Raw genomic sequence first — 19,294 nt, 5'->3', positions numbered from 1 at the left:
TATTGTTGAATATTTCAGGCAATCGAGACTCAGTATCAGAATCGAAACCCAGATATTCCATTAATAAAAATATCAATATTGGATTGTCTATCAAACGTCTCCATAGCCAATATCAATTATCATCGTTGTCACTACCATCAGTTTTCAGTATTACCTCACTTTTTCGCTATTCACTGTTTCTACTATAATCACAATAGTGACTGTTTTAATACCAACACATATACATATACATATTAGAAGACTGCTTAATAGTCCCATATCCAGAATTATTTGTTCCCATTGTTACCATGTCAGACCTGACACCGATAACGTTGCCCCAGTCGGTGCCTTTTCCTGTGACCATCACTTCCATCGACTGTTCTGTTGGCCAAACGGTTGCAAAGCACAAGCCCATTTTCAAGTACAAGTACTGGGAATATCAGGATGATCCCAATTCCCAGGAAGCTGTCCCTCCCAAAATCAGAGTTGAACGTATTGGAACATTCGAAAGCCCTATTGAAGGTGAAGTGCAGCAAATAAACATTGCTGTTCTCGACGAAGTAGCCCATTCCGGTATTGAACTCTGTCTGATTAGAGAACCATGTAGTCATACTGTCCAATACGGAGGTCTTTGTGCACTTTGCGGTAAAGCTGTTGAAGATGAGAAAGACTACTCAGGCTATACTTTCGAAGATCGAGCCACTATTTCCATGTCACATGATAACACTGGACTCAAGATCTCGCTCGATGAAGCTGCTAAAATCGAGCAGTCAACTACCGACAGACTCAATGAAGAGAAAAAGCTCATTCTCGTAGTAGACTTGGATCAAACAGTCATCCACGCCACTGTGGACCCCACTGTAGGCGAATGGCAACTGGATCCATCCAATCCCAATTATCCTGCCATTAAGGATGTCAAGACATTCTGTCTTGAAGAAGAAGCCATTGTTCCTCCAGGATGGACGGGACCTCGCTTGGCTCCTACCAAATGCTGGTACTACGTTAAAGTGAGACCAGGGCTTTCGGACTTTTTGGAAGAGATTGTTAACCTCTACGAAATGCATATCTACACAATGGCAACTAGGAACTACGCCCTTGCCATAGCCAAAATAATCGATCCCACTGGAAAATACTTCGGTGACAGGATATTAAGTCGTGACGAGAGTGGCTCTTTGACGCACAAGAACTTGAAGCGTCTTTTCCCAGTAGACCAGTCCATGGTAGTAATCATTGACGATAGAGGTGATATTTGGCAGTGGGAGAGCAACCTTATCAAGGTAGTACCGTATGACTTCTTTGTAGGCATTGGAGATATCAATTCCAGTTTCTTGCCTAAGAAGAATGGGCAATTGACAGGTCCTACCAAGAAGAGAAAGTCCATTGCCAAATTGGAAGCTCAGGCCACAGCTGAGCTTCAAGTAGAAGAAGAACCTTCGTTTGATGATGATGAAGACAAAGCCGCTGCTGATTTAGATGCTGACTCAGCATCACCAGTGGATAGAATTCTCGAACTTGGTGGAGGCGAAGGTAACACCGATCTCTTGATAGAACAGTCAATCACCAGAAACCAATCTATAGAGCAACAGCAGTCCGAAAGACCGCTTGCTAAATTGCAACATGATTTAGAGAAAATGCATCACCATGAGCAGGATGGACATTCGAGGTCCAATTCTCCTGACGGAACATCGGCTGATGAGGAAGAAGATGACGACGATGATGAAGATGATAATTTGCTTTACGACGACGATAACGAATTGACTGCATTAAACAAAGTGTTGATCAACATTCACAACCAATACTATAAGATCTTGGGTGAAAACATCCTTAAGAACTCTTCATTGAAGCCAGACTTGACCAAGATCATTCCATACATGAAGAGTCAAACTCTTGAAGGAATTACTGTGTTGTTCTCAGGAATAATTCCCTTGGGAATTAACTTTGAAAATGCTGACATCGTCATCTGGTGCAAGCAATTTGGCGTCAAGGTAGTAAATGAAGTGTACCCAGAAGTGACCCATGTAGTTTGTAGGGATCCTAGCAACGGTCAGGGACCTACATTTAAGGCACGAGTTGCCAGAAAGATACTACCTGATGCTCATATCGTCAACCCTGATTGGTTGTTTGCGTGTCTTAGTGCATGGAACAAAGTTGACGAAGCTGACTACTTGATCCCGCTTGGGGACGAGAAGTTATGGGTTGTTAGAAGTAAAGATATTGAAAAGTACCAAAAGGCACTTGAGAATCAGAAACAGAAAGAAGCCGACCGCTCAATTCAAAGGCCTCGTTTTGGATCCATAGATTCAATCGAGGAGTACGATCTCGAGCAGGCTAATCAAGAGGTTGATGAATTCTTGGCAGGCATCAGCGACGATGACGAAGATGACGAAGATGACTTGGAAGCCACATTGGTGGACGAGATTAGAAATGGGGGAAATTATAAGAATGTCAATGAAGAAGATGAATACGACGAGGAACTTGAAAACGGCAAGTCCGCTGATTCCTTCATTAAAGAACTCTACAGCACCAAGAAGAGAAAACACGAACAAGAGGAAGAAGACGAGAGTGAGAATGAGGTTGTGGAGGAGCCAGAGTCAAATGGCCAGGTGCACAAAAAACAGAAACCTTCGAAGGATGAGGACCTTGATGAGCTTGAACAGGAATTGCTTGATGGGTTTGACGATTTGGAGGAGGACTAGAGGGTTCAACTTCCATGATTGTATTATCACGATGTTTGCACGCGAAGAAGAGGCATAGTTGTATAATATGTAACAATAAGATCATCAATGTATATGTAAGAGAGATATAAAGTGCGTTATGATAACCACTTTATATGTAGTTGGTTATGGTGTCTTCAGAACTCAGGGCTTATATATTGGTTTCAATGTAGAAATTTTCAACCAATGTGGTGCACCCGTTGTACCCTGTTCTTCCCTGAATGCCTCCTGCAATGTCCTATTTCTCATCTATAAGCCTATACGGCTCCCTTCGTCCTAAGACACTACAGCACTGTTTATAAGAAAGTATACGGGAACTGCCATTCCTGCGGATTTGTATATGCGACCTCGTCAAGCTGATTCTTCCTTATATGCAACGATCCCCCTTTATTATCGGTGCGACTTTTTCGCAGCCATTGGGGAGAGCGCATAAAGAAAGTTTTAGGAAGACTTAAAACCAATTATTTCAGGAACCAGATTTTTTTAATCGTAAACAAGAATTATTTACTTCTCTCTCGGCCTCTGGCTACACATTCATATCAATATTTTGAGGTTACGAATTTTTTTATTGAAATCAGAATTTTTGCATTTTTTTCACAATGAGTTCGTAATATTTTTGAAACTTGGAATATCTGCAACAACACTAACAAAAACACAAAAGTTCATAGAATTCTTTCCTTAATAGCAACGAAATATACACACAGCTTCAACTATAAACTCACTCTATACCTAGTGTATATACTGACTTCAATAATTTATGCTCCCTCATACCTGCAATTTCTTGACTAGGCGGCATGGATGTTCTAAGGTCACTTAAATATCATCAATACTTATTTTTAAATGATGATCGTTAAAGCAAACAGTATGAAGGCTCCTAAAAATAATACTGAAATTCTGGAAAATTCACATTCATAGCTAGATAATTTTTAAGGACTGACGACTTCACAGCCCAGTAAAACTCTAGATTGTCATTTTAAAGAAAGCACTCATGCCATATTTGCACATGAGGAAACTGTGCCTCTCATTTCTCCAGATGCTTTTTTTAGTTGAGCATCAGCATCAGCTCGAAGCTGCTTCAATACGGTCCTCAGCTGCTTGTTTTCTCATGATCGACGCAAGAGAATCTCTCCCATGAGCCTGGATCAATCGTCAATTACGTGGAACTCGGCTATTGTTAATCAGTCACGTGACATATGGCATAAACCAGCCATCCCATCCTCAACTACCTGATTCAGCCTGGACTCCAGCCATTTTCATGGGACAAGAGGTACATGACTTGACAACCCCCTGAGCTAACAATCAGATCAGAAATTGATCCAAGAGCATATAAACCGGCCAAAGGACGGTGATTCAGATTTATTTGAAATAAAGAACTACGGATTAGCCTTTTTGTGAAAAACGTCAGTGAAGAATACACTTTCCCTTGACGTCATTGAGGAAACATCACCTCGTAATTCTAACAACTGAAGTCCCAAATCCCAAATCCAATTCTATAAATAGAGAGAGATAAGTCAAGTTGATCTTCAATATCTACTCCTATCTATCATCTCATCCTATCTTTTCTAATACATCACTACTTACACTTATACTGTTCAAAGACTTCCCTTTTCCTGCAACACTTTTGAACTTTTCGCAGTCGCTCTATTTTCTTAAGTTTCCTAAAATCGACCACTTTTGAACCAAACTATTGGAGAAAAGAGCAGATATTATTCATTAAAAGGTTTACCGTACACTTGAACCATGTTTACCATCTTCAGAATCATACTTATCTTCTTCTCCATTGCTTGCACTGTGCTCACTGCCTTTGCAGTGACAGGCTCATTCAAGAATGAACGGTTTTTGACCAACACCTACTTGGTCAACGTTCATCTCACTTCTTTAAATACGTCAGCTCTTATCAATATGGCAGCCTCTGGTGCGAATATTCAGAAGAGAGCTACTTCTACCATTCCACAAGTTGCTGCCGGTTCAAAGGATGTGTGGGGCACTGTCACTTCAACTGCTGCAGAAGTCTGGCAATCCGCTCAAAATGGAGATATATCTGGCGCTGAACTGTCTATTATTCAAACCATTGATGCTGCAATTCCTGACATCAGCTACCGGGAATTAGGATTGCCAGATGTATACTCATTCAGTTACTGGGGTTACTGCAGAGGTTATATCATCGGAGACATAACTGCATCTAACAATCACCCTTTCGACAACAACAAAGTCAACTACACTTGGTGCTCTCCAGCACAAGTCGGATTTCAATTGAAACCTATTGATTTGTTCAAGACAGAATTGAACAACACACTTAACAACAGAGTCAACGGGCTTCCAGCAGGGATTCAGACAGCAGCCCTGACTTACAGTAACCAGTTGCAATTATTGCTTAACAGCATCGGGGACGACAACCTTCAATTGCCCGGCAATTTGAACGAGAATATTGACCGCCTTAACACTGTAACTGTGGTTTCCTTTGGCTTTCTTCTTACAGCCTGTGTTTTGTCTGCCATATCAGTAATTATCCAGTTATTGGCATTCTTCTTTTCGCCCAATAGTTGTTGTCTTACATTCTTGAATTTCCTCTTCCAGGTTCTTGTTTTAATTGTAGTTTTGGTAGCTTCTGCTACTGCAACGGGGGTCTTTTTCTTTGTTCGGGGCCAAATAAATGATCATACAAACGAATTCGGAATGAAGTCTTTCTTGTCGATCAACTTCTACGCATTTGCCTGGTCTGCCGCGGCTGCTGCATTATTGGTAGTCCTCTTCGGATTATTGGGCCATTGCTGTGGACTCTTTGGTACGGGCCGTAGAAGATACAGAGCTGTACAACCTCCAGTTGCTTACGATCACAAAGAAGACATGGTCGAAAGTGACAGTGATTGAGCTGCAAATAAATATTTGCACCCAATTTGAACACATGCGTCTCCCTATATAGTTTCTTTCAGTTCTTATAATTTTCGTTTTTCGGGTTTTAAATATATAATTCAATACTCATCAGAATTATGCACAGCATGAGAACATTCACTATGCGTAGAATCTTCGGTGAACATGAGCTGGATTCCAGTATTGATAGGAAAGGGGAGGTCTGTGAATAATGTCGCGCTTATCTATTATGTGTCGCGATGTCGTGGGCATCCTGAAAAGCTCACAAGATGTCGCTCTATTAACATTTATACTCTCGTTCTCTTTTTCATGGTTCATTAAGCAGGCGTTTATAAGTTCTTAGATGATGATCTGCTCAATTTCCGGCCAACAAGCATCGGATCCGGTAATTTCCCCGAAGAGCGGGGCTATTTTCGATAGGAAACACATTGAAAGCTACATTTCTACAGCTGGAACAGATCCTATCAGCGACCAGCCTTTGACTGTAGAGGAGCTAATTGCAGTGAAAACTTCAGTATCGGAAGTGATTCCACCTCGTATCTCATCAGCAACATCAATTCCAGCGCTCTTGTCGACTTTCCAAAACGAATGGGATGCATTGGCGTTGGAAGTTTTCACTTTGAGAAAGCAGTTATACAAGGCTAGAGAAGAACTAAGTGCCGCCTTATATCACCACGATGCGGCTGTACGTGTGGCAGCCAATGCCATTCGCGAGAGAGATGAAGCCAAGGCTGCACTTCAAGAATTGGCAATTTCAATTGGAAAACTGGAGGTTGGAGAAACTGCTGAGGCTGTGAATAACTCAGAAAATGGCAATGGCAAAGCCATTGCTGGCTCCATAGATGAAATACCAGCAGAAGAGATCAACCAGGCACGTGAAGTTTTATTCTCATTGCACAAGAGTCAGAAGCCAGTATTTGATATTGCTCCAGACGCCCAAATTAGCGTCGAATTTATAGAGAAGAAGGGCCAGCCGTTCAAGAAAAGTACAGCTTCATTCTTAGATTCGGAAACAAAGCTGCTTCTTGTAGGTACATCAACAGGACAATTGGCGAAATTTGCCTTTGCGGGAGAAGGTGATGATATTCTTACAAAATCCACAGCTTCAAAGGGGACTATTACAGCTGTGAACTTTGTTTTGGTGGAAAGCGAACCATTACCCATAATAGCATATAAGAATAAAATCATAATTGGCCAAAATAAGAGGACGTTTAAAAACAACCACAGCGGGGCCATCTTGCAGATTTTAGTACACCCTAAGTTAACTAACTTGTTCATAACCTTGGGAGAAGATAATGTGTGGGCCTTGCATGATTCAATCAGAGAGCAATCATTATTGTACCAATCCCCAATGTCGGACAGCAACATAAGGACAGGAGATTTCCATCCAGATGGAGCTCTCTTTGCTATTGGAAATGACAGTAAGGAGGTTAAAGTCTACGGCACATCTACTGCTGAACAAATGACTGTTCTTGAACCTTTCTACACAAATGTCATCAAAGTAAAGTTTGCTCCGAACGGGTACTGGTTGCTAGTAGGTTCCACAGATGGAGAAAAGAGCCGTCTTGATGTGTTTGATTTAAGAAAGTCGACCCTCGTCCATAATATTACCTTTGAGGAGCCTTTGCGTGATTTCGTCATAGACCCTTCTTCCAGTATTGTAGTTAGCTTAGGAGGCTCAAACACCATCGCATTACATAAATACATCAAGAAGGGCAAACAATGGAAAAACAACTACAGCATGGAGAGTTTTACAAATTTATCTACTTTGCAGGCAATTCATTTGTTGACTAATGTCAACGACGAAAGTTTCAAGAACGAAAACGAGATTAGGTTCGTTGGAGTTGCCGAAGACTCAACCGTGCAAGAATTCAACTTAAGCTACGGGTAGACGAAATCATGATAAGACAAGAAGCAGAAAAGAAATAAAATCAAAATTGACAATCAATCTAATCGAGGATCAGATCCTTCAGAACATTTATAATAGAATAAAATACTGTACTATATTTGGATCCAATTCAATTCAAATCTTGTAGCAGGATATATGTGTACCATCCGGTACACCGATTAAAATTTGCCAATCAATATTTTTGTATAAACGCGTAAGTCCCTTCTTAAACCGGTGTACCGGAACTACATTGACAATTCCTAATACTGAAGTCCGTATATATTGTGGAATCCCAGAGATATGGGGCCCTTCGGGGAGCACAAAGCAAAGAATGCCGCTTTGCTCATTCACAATTCTTGGTCTTTTGCTCATCTTCGTATAGTGCCGTTTGCTTCCCCACGAAAAGTATTGCGAGTGAGTGAAAAAAAATTATATATAGACTGATCCACTTGCCTTCTCGCAAGTAGAGTTCTTGGGTTATTTTACTATTTAGCAATCTTCTTTAACGCAACTTCGCTAAGACTTACCATTTGCTATGGCAGAAGCTTATGACGTTGCCAGGCTAGACCAATTGGTCCAGGACTGGCTTGCCGTAGATATAAACCCTGAATCTCGCAATGAAATTGCTTTACTTCTCAAGAACAAGCAGTATGCTCAACTACACCTGAAGTTGGCCAACAGAATAGCCTTCGGAACCGCTGGTTTGCGTTCATCCATGGAGTCTGGATTTGCCCATATGAACGACGTTACCATCTTGCAAGCTTCTCAGGGCTTAATCCAATATTTGTTGGACAACAGGACTTCTCCAGAGAGTCCAGTTTCTATAGTTGTCGGATACGATCACAGATATAACTCTCAGCGGTTTGCCGAGATCACTGCTAGTGTAGCTATTGCTAAGGATATCAAGGTGTACTATTTGGGTTCCATCGAGAATTTGTCGGAAGCATCCATCAAATTTTCTCTGACAGCTTACGCCCAAAACCCAGAAACTGAAAGAGGCTATGTCCATACACCATTAGTTCCGTTTGCTATTGACCTTTATGGTGCTTCTGGAGGTGTTATGGTGACCGCCTCTCACAATCCTGCTAGGGACAACGGTTACAAAGTGTACTACGGTAATGGGTGTCAAATTATCCCCCCTCATGACGAAGGTATCGCTTCTTCCATAGAGAAAAACTTAGCTCCATGGAAAGCCGATAACGTCTGGGATGTTACAGGTAATTTCATTAGGGGTATTGAAAATAATCTCTTGGAGGTAGTCAGGAAGGACACTTCGGAGGCTTATGTTGAGGCAGTTAAGTCCAAGTTGATCTTGGATTCCAAGCTCAATTTCGACTTCGTCTACACTCCATTGCACGGGGTTGGCTTAGAAATCTTTGAAAAGACAGTAGATCTTTTCGATAATGCTAGATTCAAAGTTGTACATGAACAGGCCTTCCCTGATCCTGACTTTTCCACAGTCAAGTTCCCTAACCCAGAAGAAAAGGGAGCCTTGGACTTGGCCATAAAGAAGGCAGAGTCTTTGGGCTACAAGTTAGTTCTTGCGAGCGATCCTGATGCGGACAGATTCAGTGCCGCCATAAAGACAAAGCAAGGTAACTGGAAGCAATTGACTGGTAATGAAATTGGCTTCTTGTTCGCTATGTTTACTATAGAAAATATTCCAAAGGACCAACTTGCAAATACCTACTTGGTTAATTCCACAGTCTCGTCACAGATCTTGAAATCTATGGCAGACAAGAATGGATTCCATTTTATTGACACCTTGACAGGTTTCAAATGGATTGGAAACAGGGCCATTGAACTCAAGAACGAAGGCTACAATGTTCCTTTCGGCTACGAAGAAGCCATCGGATTCATGTTCAACCTTGTAAATGACAAGGATGGGATATCAGCTGCTGTTATCTGGTTACAGCTATACAATCGTTGGTTCGCTACTGGTGAAACAGACTTTGATCCAGTAGACAAATTGAATGAAGGTTACGCCAAGTATGGCTGGTTCAAAGAATGCAATGGATATTATAAGTTGAATGATTTGAGCAAGACTCGTGAAATTTTCGAAAATGTGCGTTCTTCCTTCTCACCTCAAAAATACCCTAAGACCATTGGCAACTTTGATGTCTTATCTTGGAGGGATCTTACTGTTGGTTTCGATTCCACCACGGAAAATAATATTCCAGACCTTCCAGTAGATCCAAAGTCGCAGATGATCACTGCCATCTTGAAGCCACTCAACTCACAATCCGATGAACATGTGAGATTCACTTGCCGTGGATCTGGAACCGAACCAAAATTGAAAGTATATATTGAAGGTAAATCCAGCGTCAGTGAATCAGGGGCAGTTGCTGTCGCCAGAGCATGCTGGAATACTTTGAGGGACGAATGGTTTAAACCTGAAGACAACGACCTCTTGGAGGTGGTCTAATCTTATCGAGCATTGAAACTCTTCATATTTATTGATATAAGAATACTGGATTTGGCAAAAATCAAATTGTACATTCAATCAGACTAACCGTAGACAGGATTTGGCTTGTATGGCTCTTCTAAGAAGGCATTCCCTGAGGACTTATCTTGACGGAGAACTTTAAGGGAACAATTGAATAGGATGTTCTTCTACAAACTCACTCTTTTTATTTTCTGAAAAATAGTAGTAATTTGAGTAGAAAGTAATTATTGTACAATAGCAATGTATCCTTTTGGCGAAACTCACCTGCAATAGTTGCAAACTATCATCCATCCATTTTATTATTCCTTAATTCTCAGACGTACAAGAAATTCAAAATACTGGCTTTACAGGGGTAGAAGTTCGGCACTTCGGTAAAAACTAGTCAGATTATGACAACAAAAAGTAACTCATTCTAAAGGACATTCATACACTCGATCAACCCAAGTCTCAAATTAGCATTGACAGGAAAGAAAATAGCTTGCCGACAAGATATATTATTTTATTGCATCAATTGAAGGTTGACCTCGCTCGGATTGTTAAATAATTCGCAACAAGAATAATCTTAATCTGGAGGATAAAGTTATTCATCAATTCATCCGAATGTACAGGTTGGTGCTCTGACTTAACAGTTCATAATATCATGTAAAAAAACTGTTCTAAGATATCATGTACTTTGTCTGAGGGAAATGAAATTGAAAAAGCGCAGTTGCGAAAACCATTAAAATGAAGTCCCACTGAGATCAATATATTCTTCTCACAAGCTGTTCCTCATTTCAAACTTTGATCTTGTTAGCAGGTACTTCAACAATGCGAACTTCTTTACTCTCTCATATATTGTTATGAAAGCACATTGATTTGCGAACATGCCAGAGTTTTGATGAAGCTCCTTGCAGATTAAACAGGCATCTAATTGCATTGAATATTTAACTAGAGGTTCTCGCACCTCTCCTATTAAAAGTCTTGATGTGAAGAATATATAAAACGACTCAGAAGTCGCGCAGTACTATTTCAATTTAAATCAATATGAAAGAGGCAAACGAGAAATTTTGAATTGATATCCTCTTGCAATAAACGAAGATTTTCAAAATGGACCACAAGGTGATAGTATCTTTGTTTTTGATGTTGATGAGCTTTGCGCCATATTATTTTGTTTGAAAACTCACAGGAAATTTGAGATATATAGGATTGAAAATCTATTTTGTATTGCAAATGAATTTCATAGCATGTGGCTAAGATTTTGTAGCGTTGGACTAGACCAATGTTACAACTGATGTTACATATTTCAAAGTAAGGAAACGAGTGCTTAAGACAATGAATGATTACCTTCTGTATCGATCAGAGTAGTAAAAGTTCTTAACACTTGACGACTCTTTCTGTAACAGATTAATAGGAATTAGTTCCAAAGGTACCTTCGTCTATGATATGACAGCATCTTCAAGATGAAAGACATTTGTGTTTACACGAAACCTGAGGCAAACGAATTAACTTCTAACTTCCCCTCATGGCATTACTCTGCTATTCTTATCTGTCATCAACTCTTTTTCCATGATCCCAAATTCCCTGGATATGTTGCAATAATGTCGTACTGTTCAAGCCGCCTGCTTATCTACGTGCGCCTACCGTGCACGACTGAAACGACTTTGTTGAAAATTGTGCGACACCCCGAAAACCACACATATTGGAAAAGAACAACAGAAAAATCACCAAATCCATTAAGTTTATTTGAATCACACCGCATACTTTGTGTCTCCAACTTCTTGATCCCAGGCGTTGTTTCTGTTAACATGGTTCTCGACACGTACGGGAAGAAGTCCGATCTTCCGATGTAAGTATTTTCTTTTTTTCCTCTGGAAATCATAACTTGAAGCCAATTCATGTCTGATAGTATTCCAATTCGCAAGTGCCAATTTCTATTTTTATTACATCAATATCGAGTCTTCTTCTTACTTTCAAAATCCAGAAAATTTTGCTACATATGTATGGCAAGACCGCCAGATATCCATAAACACATTTCTTCACTAGTCCGTTGTTGTACTACAGTATCAATGTTCTATTCTTGTTATGATCTGGGCCGAATATTGGATCGACAAGTTTGAAAATGAAAATGAAGACAAAGACGCGTACCGACCTTATTGAATATGCTGATGTTACCGCAAAAGATAATGAGTTAGATTTTCAAGTTATTTGTAGATGTTGAAAATACTTTGAAGGGGATGTACTTTGGTTCTTTGCAAATTGCGGAACCTCCGTTTTGTTCAGTTTTACTAACATTAACAGATACAAGAAGTTGACTCCGCGAAGGTACAACCGTAGGACTACTTTTATTCGAACAATTATTGGATTGGCGACCGTGTTGGTGATATATACATTGTTCTTGCGCAAAACTTTAACCAATGAAGATAGCTACGAGTTTTTCCTGGTGACCAAAGATGGTGTCACACAGCACAGTCCTGGCGATAACGGCCAGAATGTGGACTTGTCCAACGTGGCTGGTGGTGAAAATGATGCTGGAGTCCGGAATCTGGGCTCAGAGCCTGTAGATCATTACGCCTCAGAAGTTGAATATTTTGACTTGCAGGACTACAGAGGCTCGGCTGATGGCCTTTCTCAAGGCGATGTAGTTTTGTTTCTTATGCCTTTGAGAAATGCCGAAGCAGTATTGCCCATGGCTTTCTATAACCTCATGAACTTGACCTACGACCATAGTTTGATCGACATAGCGTTTTTGGTATCCGACTGCTCGCCAGACGACAGGACATTGGAAACAGTTTTTGACTACTCTGTTTCCTTGCAGAACGGAACATTGGTAGACAAGTTAAGAGCAGAGGACGAAGAAAGAAAGAAGAGTGATGTTCGTGGCTCATCTGACTTATACAAAAACTACATGGACAAGAACTATATGGATGGAGTCCGTAGAGCTTATCTGAATCCCGAACATCACAAGGGCTATAGAAAGCCGTTCAGATCGGTGTCGATCTTCAAGAAGGACTTTGGTCAAATCATTGGCCAAGGCTTCAGCGATAGACATGCTGTTAAGGTCCAGGGTATTCGTCGTAAGTTGATGGGAAGAGCCAGAAACTGGTTGACTTCAAGTTCTTTGAAGCCGTACCATTCATGGGTCTATTGGAGAGATGTGGATATCGAAACATGCCCCGGTAATGTGATCGAAGAGTTGATGCAACACGACTACGATGTGATGGTACCTAATGTGTGGAGACCTTTACCCACTTTCTTGGATGAGCAGGAACAGGCCTATGACTTGAACTCGTGGATAGAATCAGACCCAGCATTGGAATTGGCCAAAAAATTGGACGAAGACGACGTAATTGTAGAAGGGTACGCCGAGTATCCAACATGGAGAGTACATTTAGGATTTATAAGAGACGCCAATGGAAATCCTAAAGAAGTAGTCGATTTGGATGGTGTTGGTGGGGTGTCGATATTGGCACGAGCCCAGATCTTCAGACAGGGAGTTCATTTCCCAGCGTTCACATTCTTGAACCACGCCGAGACAGAAGCATTTGGTAAGATGGCCAAAAAAATGGGTTTCAGAGTCGGCGGTTTGCCGCATTACACTTTATGGCATATCTACGAACCAAGTGAAGATGATCTTGAGAAAGTCTCCAAGTTGGAAAGAAAGAAGAGGAGACAGAGGTGGAAGATCTCCAGCTGATTACTTAGCCAATACGTTTTGTAGATCAAGTTATACCATCGTGGCCATCACACCAAAAATAGGACAAACAACTAGCGCCATGGAGTAGAAGCTATTTTAGTATAATATAATAGAGGAATACGAATCCCACTGAATTGTGAACGTAGTAGTTCAACTAATAAAAATTTTATTTATCAGTAGGAAGGCAGGTTTTGTAATCTATGTGCAACCGTTTGATCACACTCAGAGATTGTTCACATCCATGTTATTCATCACGAAATAAATGTATCTTGTTGGAAACGAACCTGCGACTCGTTCAAAGGCACCGTCAGCTGACGGGAACTCCAAACTCGCCGGTCCAGCGAATGCGCCATCCAGCAAAATATCGCACAAAATTACACATTCACTCCAATTGTCATTATACAGCACGTGATTAGTCACGTGCCTAATCACGCGGTCAGTCACGTGTAAAATAAAATAAAATAGTTGTAACTTCTGTTGCTTTCCAAAGATATCACTTATGTGTTTTTTTAGGTAATGTCATTCGGAGGTTTTTATCCTAGGATTCCCTCCACCTTTCGGTATGGATTAGAGGAAGATTTATATACTCTGTAGCAGATCATAATACATGCCATTTCGTAAAAAAAAGAGGTTTCTAAGGATATTAATTTCGGGTATTTTCAACTGGGTGTTTTAACTTTTTGGTTTTCTCCAAACTTTAGCTACGGATTAGAAAGAAGCCTTCGTACTCTGTAAGATTGGATAGTAGTACATGCCAAATCGAAAAAAAAATTAATATCAGCTGATGGTGGTGTCCTTTAAGTTTGATAAAAACTATTGGTACGGCTTAGAAGAAGATTCTATATAGTCGTGCCATTTATTCTAAGAAAGGATCGGGATTAATTTCCCTCAAGTTATCTCGCTTTTTCACATATTAGTTTTTGTTTCGAGTCTGAAACTGATTTCTCTTAATGTGCGCAAATACATTTCCGACTTTTTCTCTTCGCTTGAATGCTTCTGTTATCAATGGTATTTATTCTATTGGTAGTCACTTTTATATATAACATAGCTCTTACTTATATATGTTGGCGTGGATTGTATTGTGAAAAAGACCAAGTTCACATTGAGTTATATTTACATATTGCTGTCTGGATCTGTGACGTCTCTGCGGTTTGGACCTACGAGCGTTTATCCACTGATCGTATAACCCCTTTCTGGAATTTTCATGCCAAAGAAAGTAATTTGGCCGATCGGAACAATTTCTCTTCTTCTCATGCATCCAAGACTTAATTTGCTTTTTTCATCTCTAGTCTGGAAGTTGACTTTCAATCATTAACAATTTTCACAGTCCGGAACTTAGCCACAGCTAAATTTAGATGCAGGGTGAAACAGACAATGGACGTATTTTTTGGTGCTTGCGTATGCGTAAAACTTAATTTCCTAATGTAAAGAAAAGCTTCAAGGGTTTTTCGTTCTCTTTGTTGATCGTTTCAGCCTCTGAATTTCGGCTACTATTATGTGCGTTTTTCGGCAAAAAAATAGAATGTCTTGGCCGAAACGCATAATTGTTTGCTTCATGGCACAATTCAGTTAGCAGAACACAGGTAGCTGAACATCTTTTGCATCTTTTATTAGATAAGAAGCCATACTAGCACATTATGATTGGATTACTTATTCGACTAGTTGGCCACTAAAGTCAAGTTCTCGCCCAAACCGTGATTCTAAAAAGATGCAGAGTGGAGCCTTGGTCCAACAAATAGTGCTGAAATTTCTCACCGACGGTCGTTCTATTTCTTGGAATCGGAGCCAGACTCTTGCGTCCGCATACGTAAAATAGTTACTATATCATACGAATTTCCAACTGAAATATAGATTTGTACATATCAAAGAATACATTTTATATTAAATGACATTCGGACTCGTGAGCTAGGCAATATTTTGCAGATTTAAAAAGTTACGAGGAGTGAACTTGCTTCTTGGTATCTTCGATACCCTAAGGAGCTCGAACTCAACAGAAATGAGTTCATTGTCCTCTACAACATAGACCAGACATAGAACAGACTTAATATTATTATCTTGTTGAAACTCACATCTACAAGTATGTCATTATATCGTACAATTAACAAGACGTAGTCTTGCCTTCTATTCCACGTCTGAAGAATGCATATCGGTGAAATTCAAGTAGCCGATTCTTACCTTTTAGATCTTTGTTTCAATGGAAATAGTGGGGTAGTTTCTTAAATCTTAGAAATTGCTTTGGGGGCCAGATCTGAAAGCTTGACATTGTCCAAGCTTTAGGGTCAGATGACCTTTGCTGGTTTTTCAACCTAACTTAACCATATGGTATATATTGTTCAAGCTCACCTGTTAGTACCTGAAGTGGGTCGTTTTGCTTGGGGGTAGATATCATCGATCTCACGAGTGCCAACTGGGGGAGCCACTGGCTATTGTCCGTTACTCGATTGTGCATGCGTACAATTTTAGAGTCGCCTTAAATTTGAAAAACCAGGCGTTCAAAATGAGTACATGCCTTTTGTGGACCGGGTCGGTTATGGTGATGAGCATGTGCTTCAAGCAAAAGCCCTTAGTGAAGTGTGTATCACTAATGCCACCGAAACACACCAGTGACGTTAATCATTTATATGTGGAAAAAGTAGGTACGCAACCACAATACTGCTTCTTGTGACAAGAAATACTGCAATGGAAATGTACCAGACCCTTTATTTTTCTATATATCTGTCCTGCGCCTCAACCTCATAGATTCCAATTCCTTTTCATAGATCGGAACATTCAGAGGAGAAAAGATGCAGCACTACGCAGCGAATATTTATGTACAGACCAAAACGTCAAATTTGACCTGCAAAAAATATCAAAAATGAACTCTTCTTCTTACTAGAAGATTTCATCAAACGTAGATGTCTTTTGCACACGTTTCCGTGACTGCTCCAGGCGTCCTCGTGAAGACTTGGCAAGATGAAACTGAATCTTTAGCTTTAGGGCAACCGTTTATCTACAACTAGGAAGATAACTAGACGACTATCAGTTGTGTTTTGATGTTTGGCGTTGCCCAGCTGGTCTAGTGACAATTTAGTACTGGCTTCGAGTCCAAAGAATAGATCGGGTTAGATAAACTTCCTTTATGTGTGCAAACATAATGAATGCTCGATAAAATGTACTATTGTACGATTTTGATCTGAAGATAGAGTAGATGAAATTCGAGGAGCAGTATGAAATATTACGACTTTATCTAAAAGTACCAATTAGAAGAAGACTCATTGTTATCCGCGGCTTGTGCATTTTGCTGACGTATGAAATCTCTGGATTCGAAAAGCATAGACGTGGAATTGATCTACAGAGAGTCAGTAAGGGTGCACTTGTACTTCACACATCAACTGCATTTACTGCTTTTTTTAGTTCCTGCTGATGCTTGTACTGCTGGTTGTCTGTATTAGTCTTGCATCTTTGTTTTTGGACGTCGCTTTCATAAAATTTTGCAATATTTTTGCTGTGGTTCATTTGCACCCGTTTGAGTTTCAAGTTAGTCTTGCCGTATCACGCCCAACGTTGTCCACAATATGATTCGTTGATAATTGTCCACTTGCAAATATATACCAGGGAATTTCTTGTTCTTTTTCATTTTATGCCTATACTGATTCACTTGACTTCATCCACACAAGTGTAACAAGATGTTGCTTCGAAAATACATTCTTGTAGCTTTCGCTTTGATATCCGCAGCGATGGCTGCAACTATTACTCAAAACACCATTTCTCGTGGTACTATTACCCTTGGAGTTGGTGATACGACCATTAATAATGGTGTTTATTGGTCAATCATTGATAATGCAATTTCTGCCTTTGCTGGTAATGTCAATGTAGGTACAGGCTCGGGATTGTACATAACGGGCACCAGTCCTCTAATTTCCTTACAGGTTGGTGTTGCGCTGGGTACTTTTACTAATAATGGTATTGTTTCCTTCAATGCTGTTAAGTCTTTACTAGCACCAACGTACAATATTGCTGGCCTTTCGTTCACCAATAATGGTGAAATGTACTTGGGTGCAGACGGTTCTGTTGGTGTGCCATCGATCCTGATTATCTCCCCATCATGGAACAATAACGGCTTGTTGGTATTTTACCAAAATACCAGAACTACAGGTCCCGTCACATTGGGAGCCCCTCTTGGGACTATTAACAATAATGGTCAAATTTGCTTTTACAATGAATTGTATACGCAGACTACCAACATTGCTGGTACTGGTTGTACAACTTTAGATAACGACTCTAGTATTTTCTTTTCTAATACCGTTTTGAATATCGCTAACACCCAGGTATTTAATTTGGCAGACTCTGCGTCCTCAATACGAGCTACTGCCATCAGTGCACCCAAGACATATAACGTGGCTGGGTTCGGTAACGGCAACAAGATTGGTTTAGATATTCCACTTGTAAACGCTCCTCCTTTGCTCACTGCTTACTCATACGATACCAAAACCGGTATTTTGACTCTTAATGGTGCTGGGTTGTTATCTATGAAGTTTAACATTGGTTTAGGTTATAATCCATCTCTTTTTTCCATCGTAACAGATGACAACGTTGGTTTAGCCTCAGTTCCTTTTGGAGCAGTTACCTACTCTGGTCCTCCACCCAACCCAGTGCCATCGGTATGTCAACCATGCAAGTTACTTCCACCTGCACCAGGTACAAGTGCTACTGAGTCTACTACAACTGCAACTTCCACCAATTCTGCTGGATTTCCTTGTACGGAAGTTGATGATGTCATCATTTCCACAGACTCCAATTACTCCTGGTTTACCAGTACTTCCACCATTACTGCAGGCTGCGCTTCGAACCCTACTACTACAGTTACTTCTACTTGGACTGGTACGGATACTACCTCTCTTACAGTTACTGATACTGTAGGTGGTACCGACACTGTCATTGTTGAAGTTCCATCTAATGCTCAATCTACTATCACGTCTACTTGGACTGGTACTGACACCACTACTGTGACCATCTCTGATACACAAGGTGGTACTGACACTGTCATTGTTGAAGTTCCATCTAATGCTCAATCTACTATCACGTCTACTTGGACTGGTACTGACACCACTACCATAACTGTATCTGACACACAAGGTGGTACTGACACTGTCATTGTTGAAGTTCCATCGAACTCTCAATCTACTATCACGTCTACTTGGACTGGTACTGACACCACTACTGTGACCATCTCTGATACACAAGGTGGTACTGACACTGTCATTGTTGAAGTTCCATCTAATGCTCAATCTACTATCACGTCTACTTGGACTGGTACTGACACCACTACTGTGACCATCTCTGACACACAAGGTGGTACTGACACTGTCATTGTTGAAGTTCCATCGAACTCTCAATCTACTATCACGTCTACTTGGACTGGTACTGATACCACTACCATAACTGTATCTGACACACAAGGTGGTACTGACACTGTCATTGTTGAAGTTCCATCTAATGCTCAATCTACTATCACGTCTACTTGGACTGGTACTGACACCACTACTGTGACCATCTCTGATACACAAGGTGGTACTGACACTGTCATTGTTGAAGTTCCATCGAACTCTCAATCTACTATCACGTCTACTTGGACTGGTACTGACACCACTACCATAACTGTATCTGACACACAAGGTGGTACTGACACTGTCATTGTTGAAGTTCCATCTAATGCTCAATCTACTATCACGTCTACTTGGACT

General features: G+C 40.5%; 6 protein-coding genes across 6 annotated transcripts; all 6 read left to right on the top strand. All coding sequences in view use genetic code 12, as the record gives it.

Moving 5' to 3' along the window:
* Window positions 1–287: 287 nt before the first annotated feature.
* Window positions 288–2,675, top strand: PICST_63097 (predicted protein; the record flags this gene model as incomplete). Its single annotated transcript, XM_001386347.1, is given in 2 exon segments — window positions 288–2,582; window positions 2,598–2,675. 2 exon segments carry the CDS (start codon window positions 288–290, stop codon window positions 2,673–2,675), a joined length of 2,373 nt encoding a protein of 790 aa, XP_001386384.2.
* A 1,758-nt stretch (window positions 2,676–4,433) lies between these two features.
* On the top strand, window positions 4,434–5,564 carry PICST_49689 (predicted protein; the record flags this gene model as incomplete). The annotated part of the gene is made up of 2 exons (XM_001386346.1): window positions 4,434–4,659; window positions 4,705–5,564. The coding sequence occupies 2 exons, from the start codon at window positions 4,434–4,436 to the stop codon at window positions 5,562–5,564; spliced, it is 1,086 nt and encodes a 361-aa protein (XP_001386383.2).
* A 346-nt stretch (window positions 5,565–5,910) lies between these two features.
* PICST_85107 (predicted protein) lies at window positions 5,911–7,455 on the top strand (the record flags this gene model as incomplete). Its single annotated transcript, XM_001386345.1, has 1 exon — window positions 5,911–7,455. One exon carries the CDS (start codon window positions 5,911–5,913, stop codon window positions 7,453–7,455), a length of 1,545 nt encoding a protein of 514 aa, XP_001386382.2.
* Window positions 7,456–7,957: 502 nt separating this feature from the next.
* Window positions 7,958–9,877, top strand: PGM3 (Phosphoglucomutase/phosphomannomutase; the record flags this gene model as incomplete). Its single annotated transcript, XM_001386344.1, has 1 exon — window positions 7,958–9,877. The coding sequence occupies one exon, from the start codon at window positions 7,988–7,990 to the stop codon at window positions 9,875–9,877; it is 1,890 nt and encodes a 629-aa protein (XP_001386381.2).
* A 2,416-nt stretch (window positions 9,878–12,293) lies between these two features.
* Window positions 12,294–13,571, top strand: VAN1 (Mannan polymerase I complex VAN1 subunit (M-pol I subunit VAN1) (Vanadate resistance protein); the record flags this gene model as incomplete). Its single annotated transcript, XM_001386343.1, has 2 exons — window positions 12,294–12,345; window positions 12,412–13,571. Coding segments are annotated over 2 exons (1,212 nt in total), but the record flags the coding sequence as incomplete, so codon positions are not given.
* Window positions 13,572–17,236: 3,665 nt separating this feature from the next.
* Window positions 17,237–18,741, top strand: HYR5.6 (hyphally regulated cell wall protein; the record flags this gene model as incomplete). Its single annotated transcript, XM_001386342.1, has 1 exon — window positions 17,237–18,741. A coding segment is annotated over one exon (1,503 nt), but the record flags the coding sequence as incomplete, so codon positions are not given.
* Window positions 18,742–19,294: the final 553 nt, after the last annotated feature.

Source organism: Scheffersomyces stipitis, chromosome 7 (assembly GCF_000209165.1).
Source record: "Scheffersomyces stipitis CBS 6054 chromosome 7, complete sequence".
Taxonomy (NCBI): Eukaryota; Fungi; Ascomycota; class Pichiomycetes; order Serinales; family Debaryomycetaceae; genus Scheffersomyces; species Scheffersomyces stipitis.
This window is presented reverse-complemented; position numbering and strand designations above follow the sequence as displayed.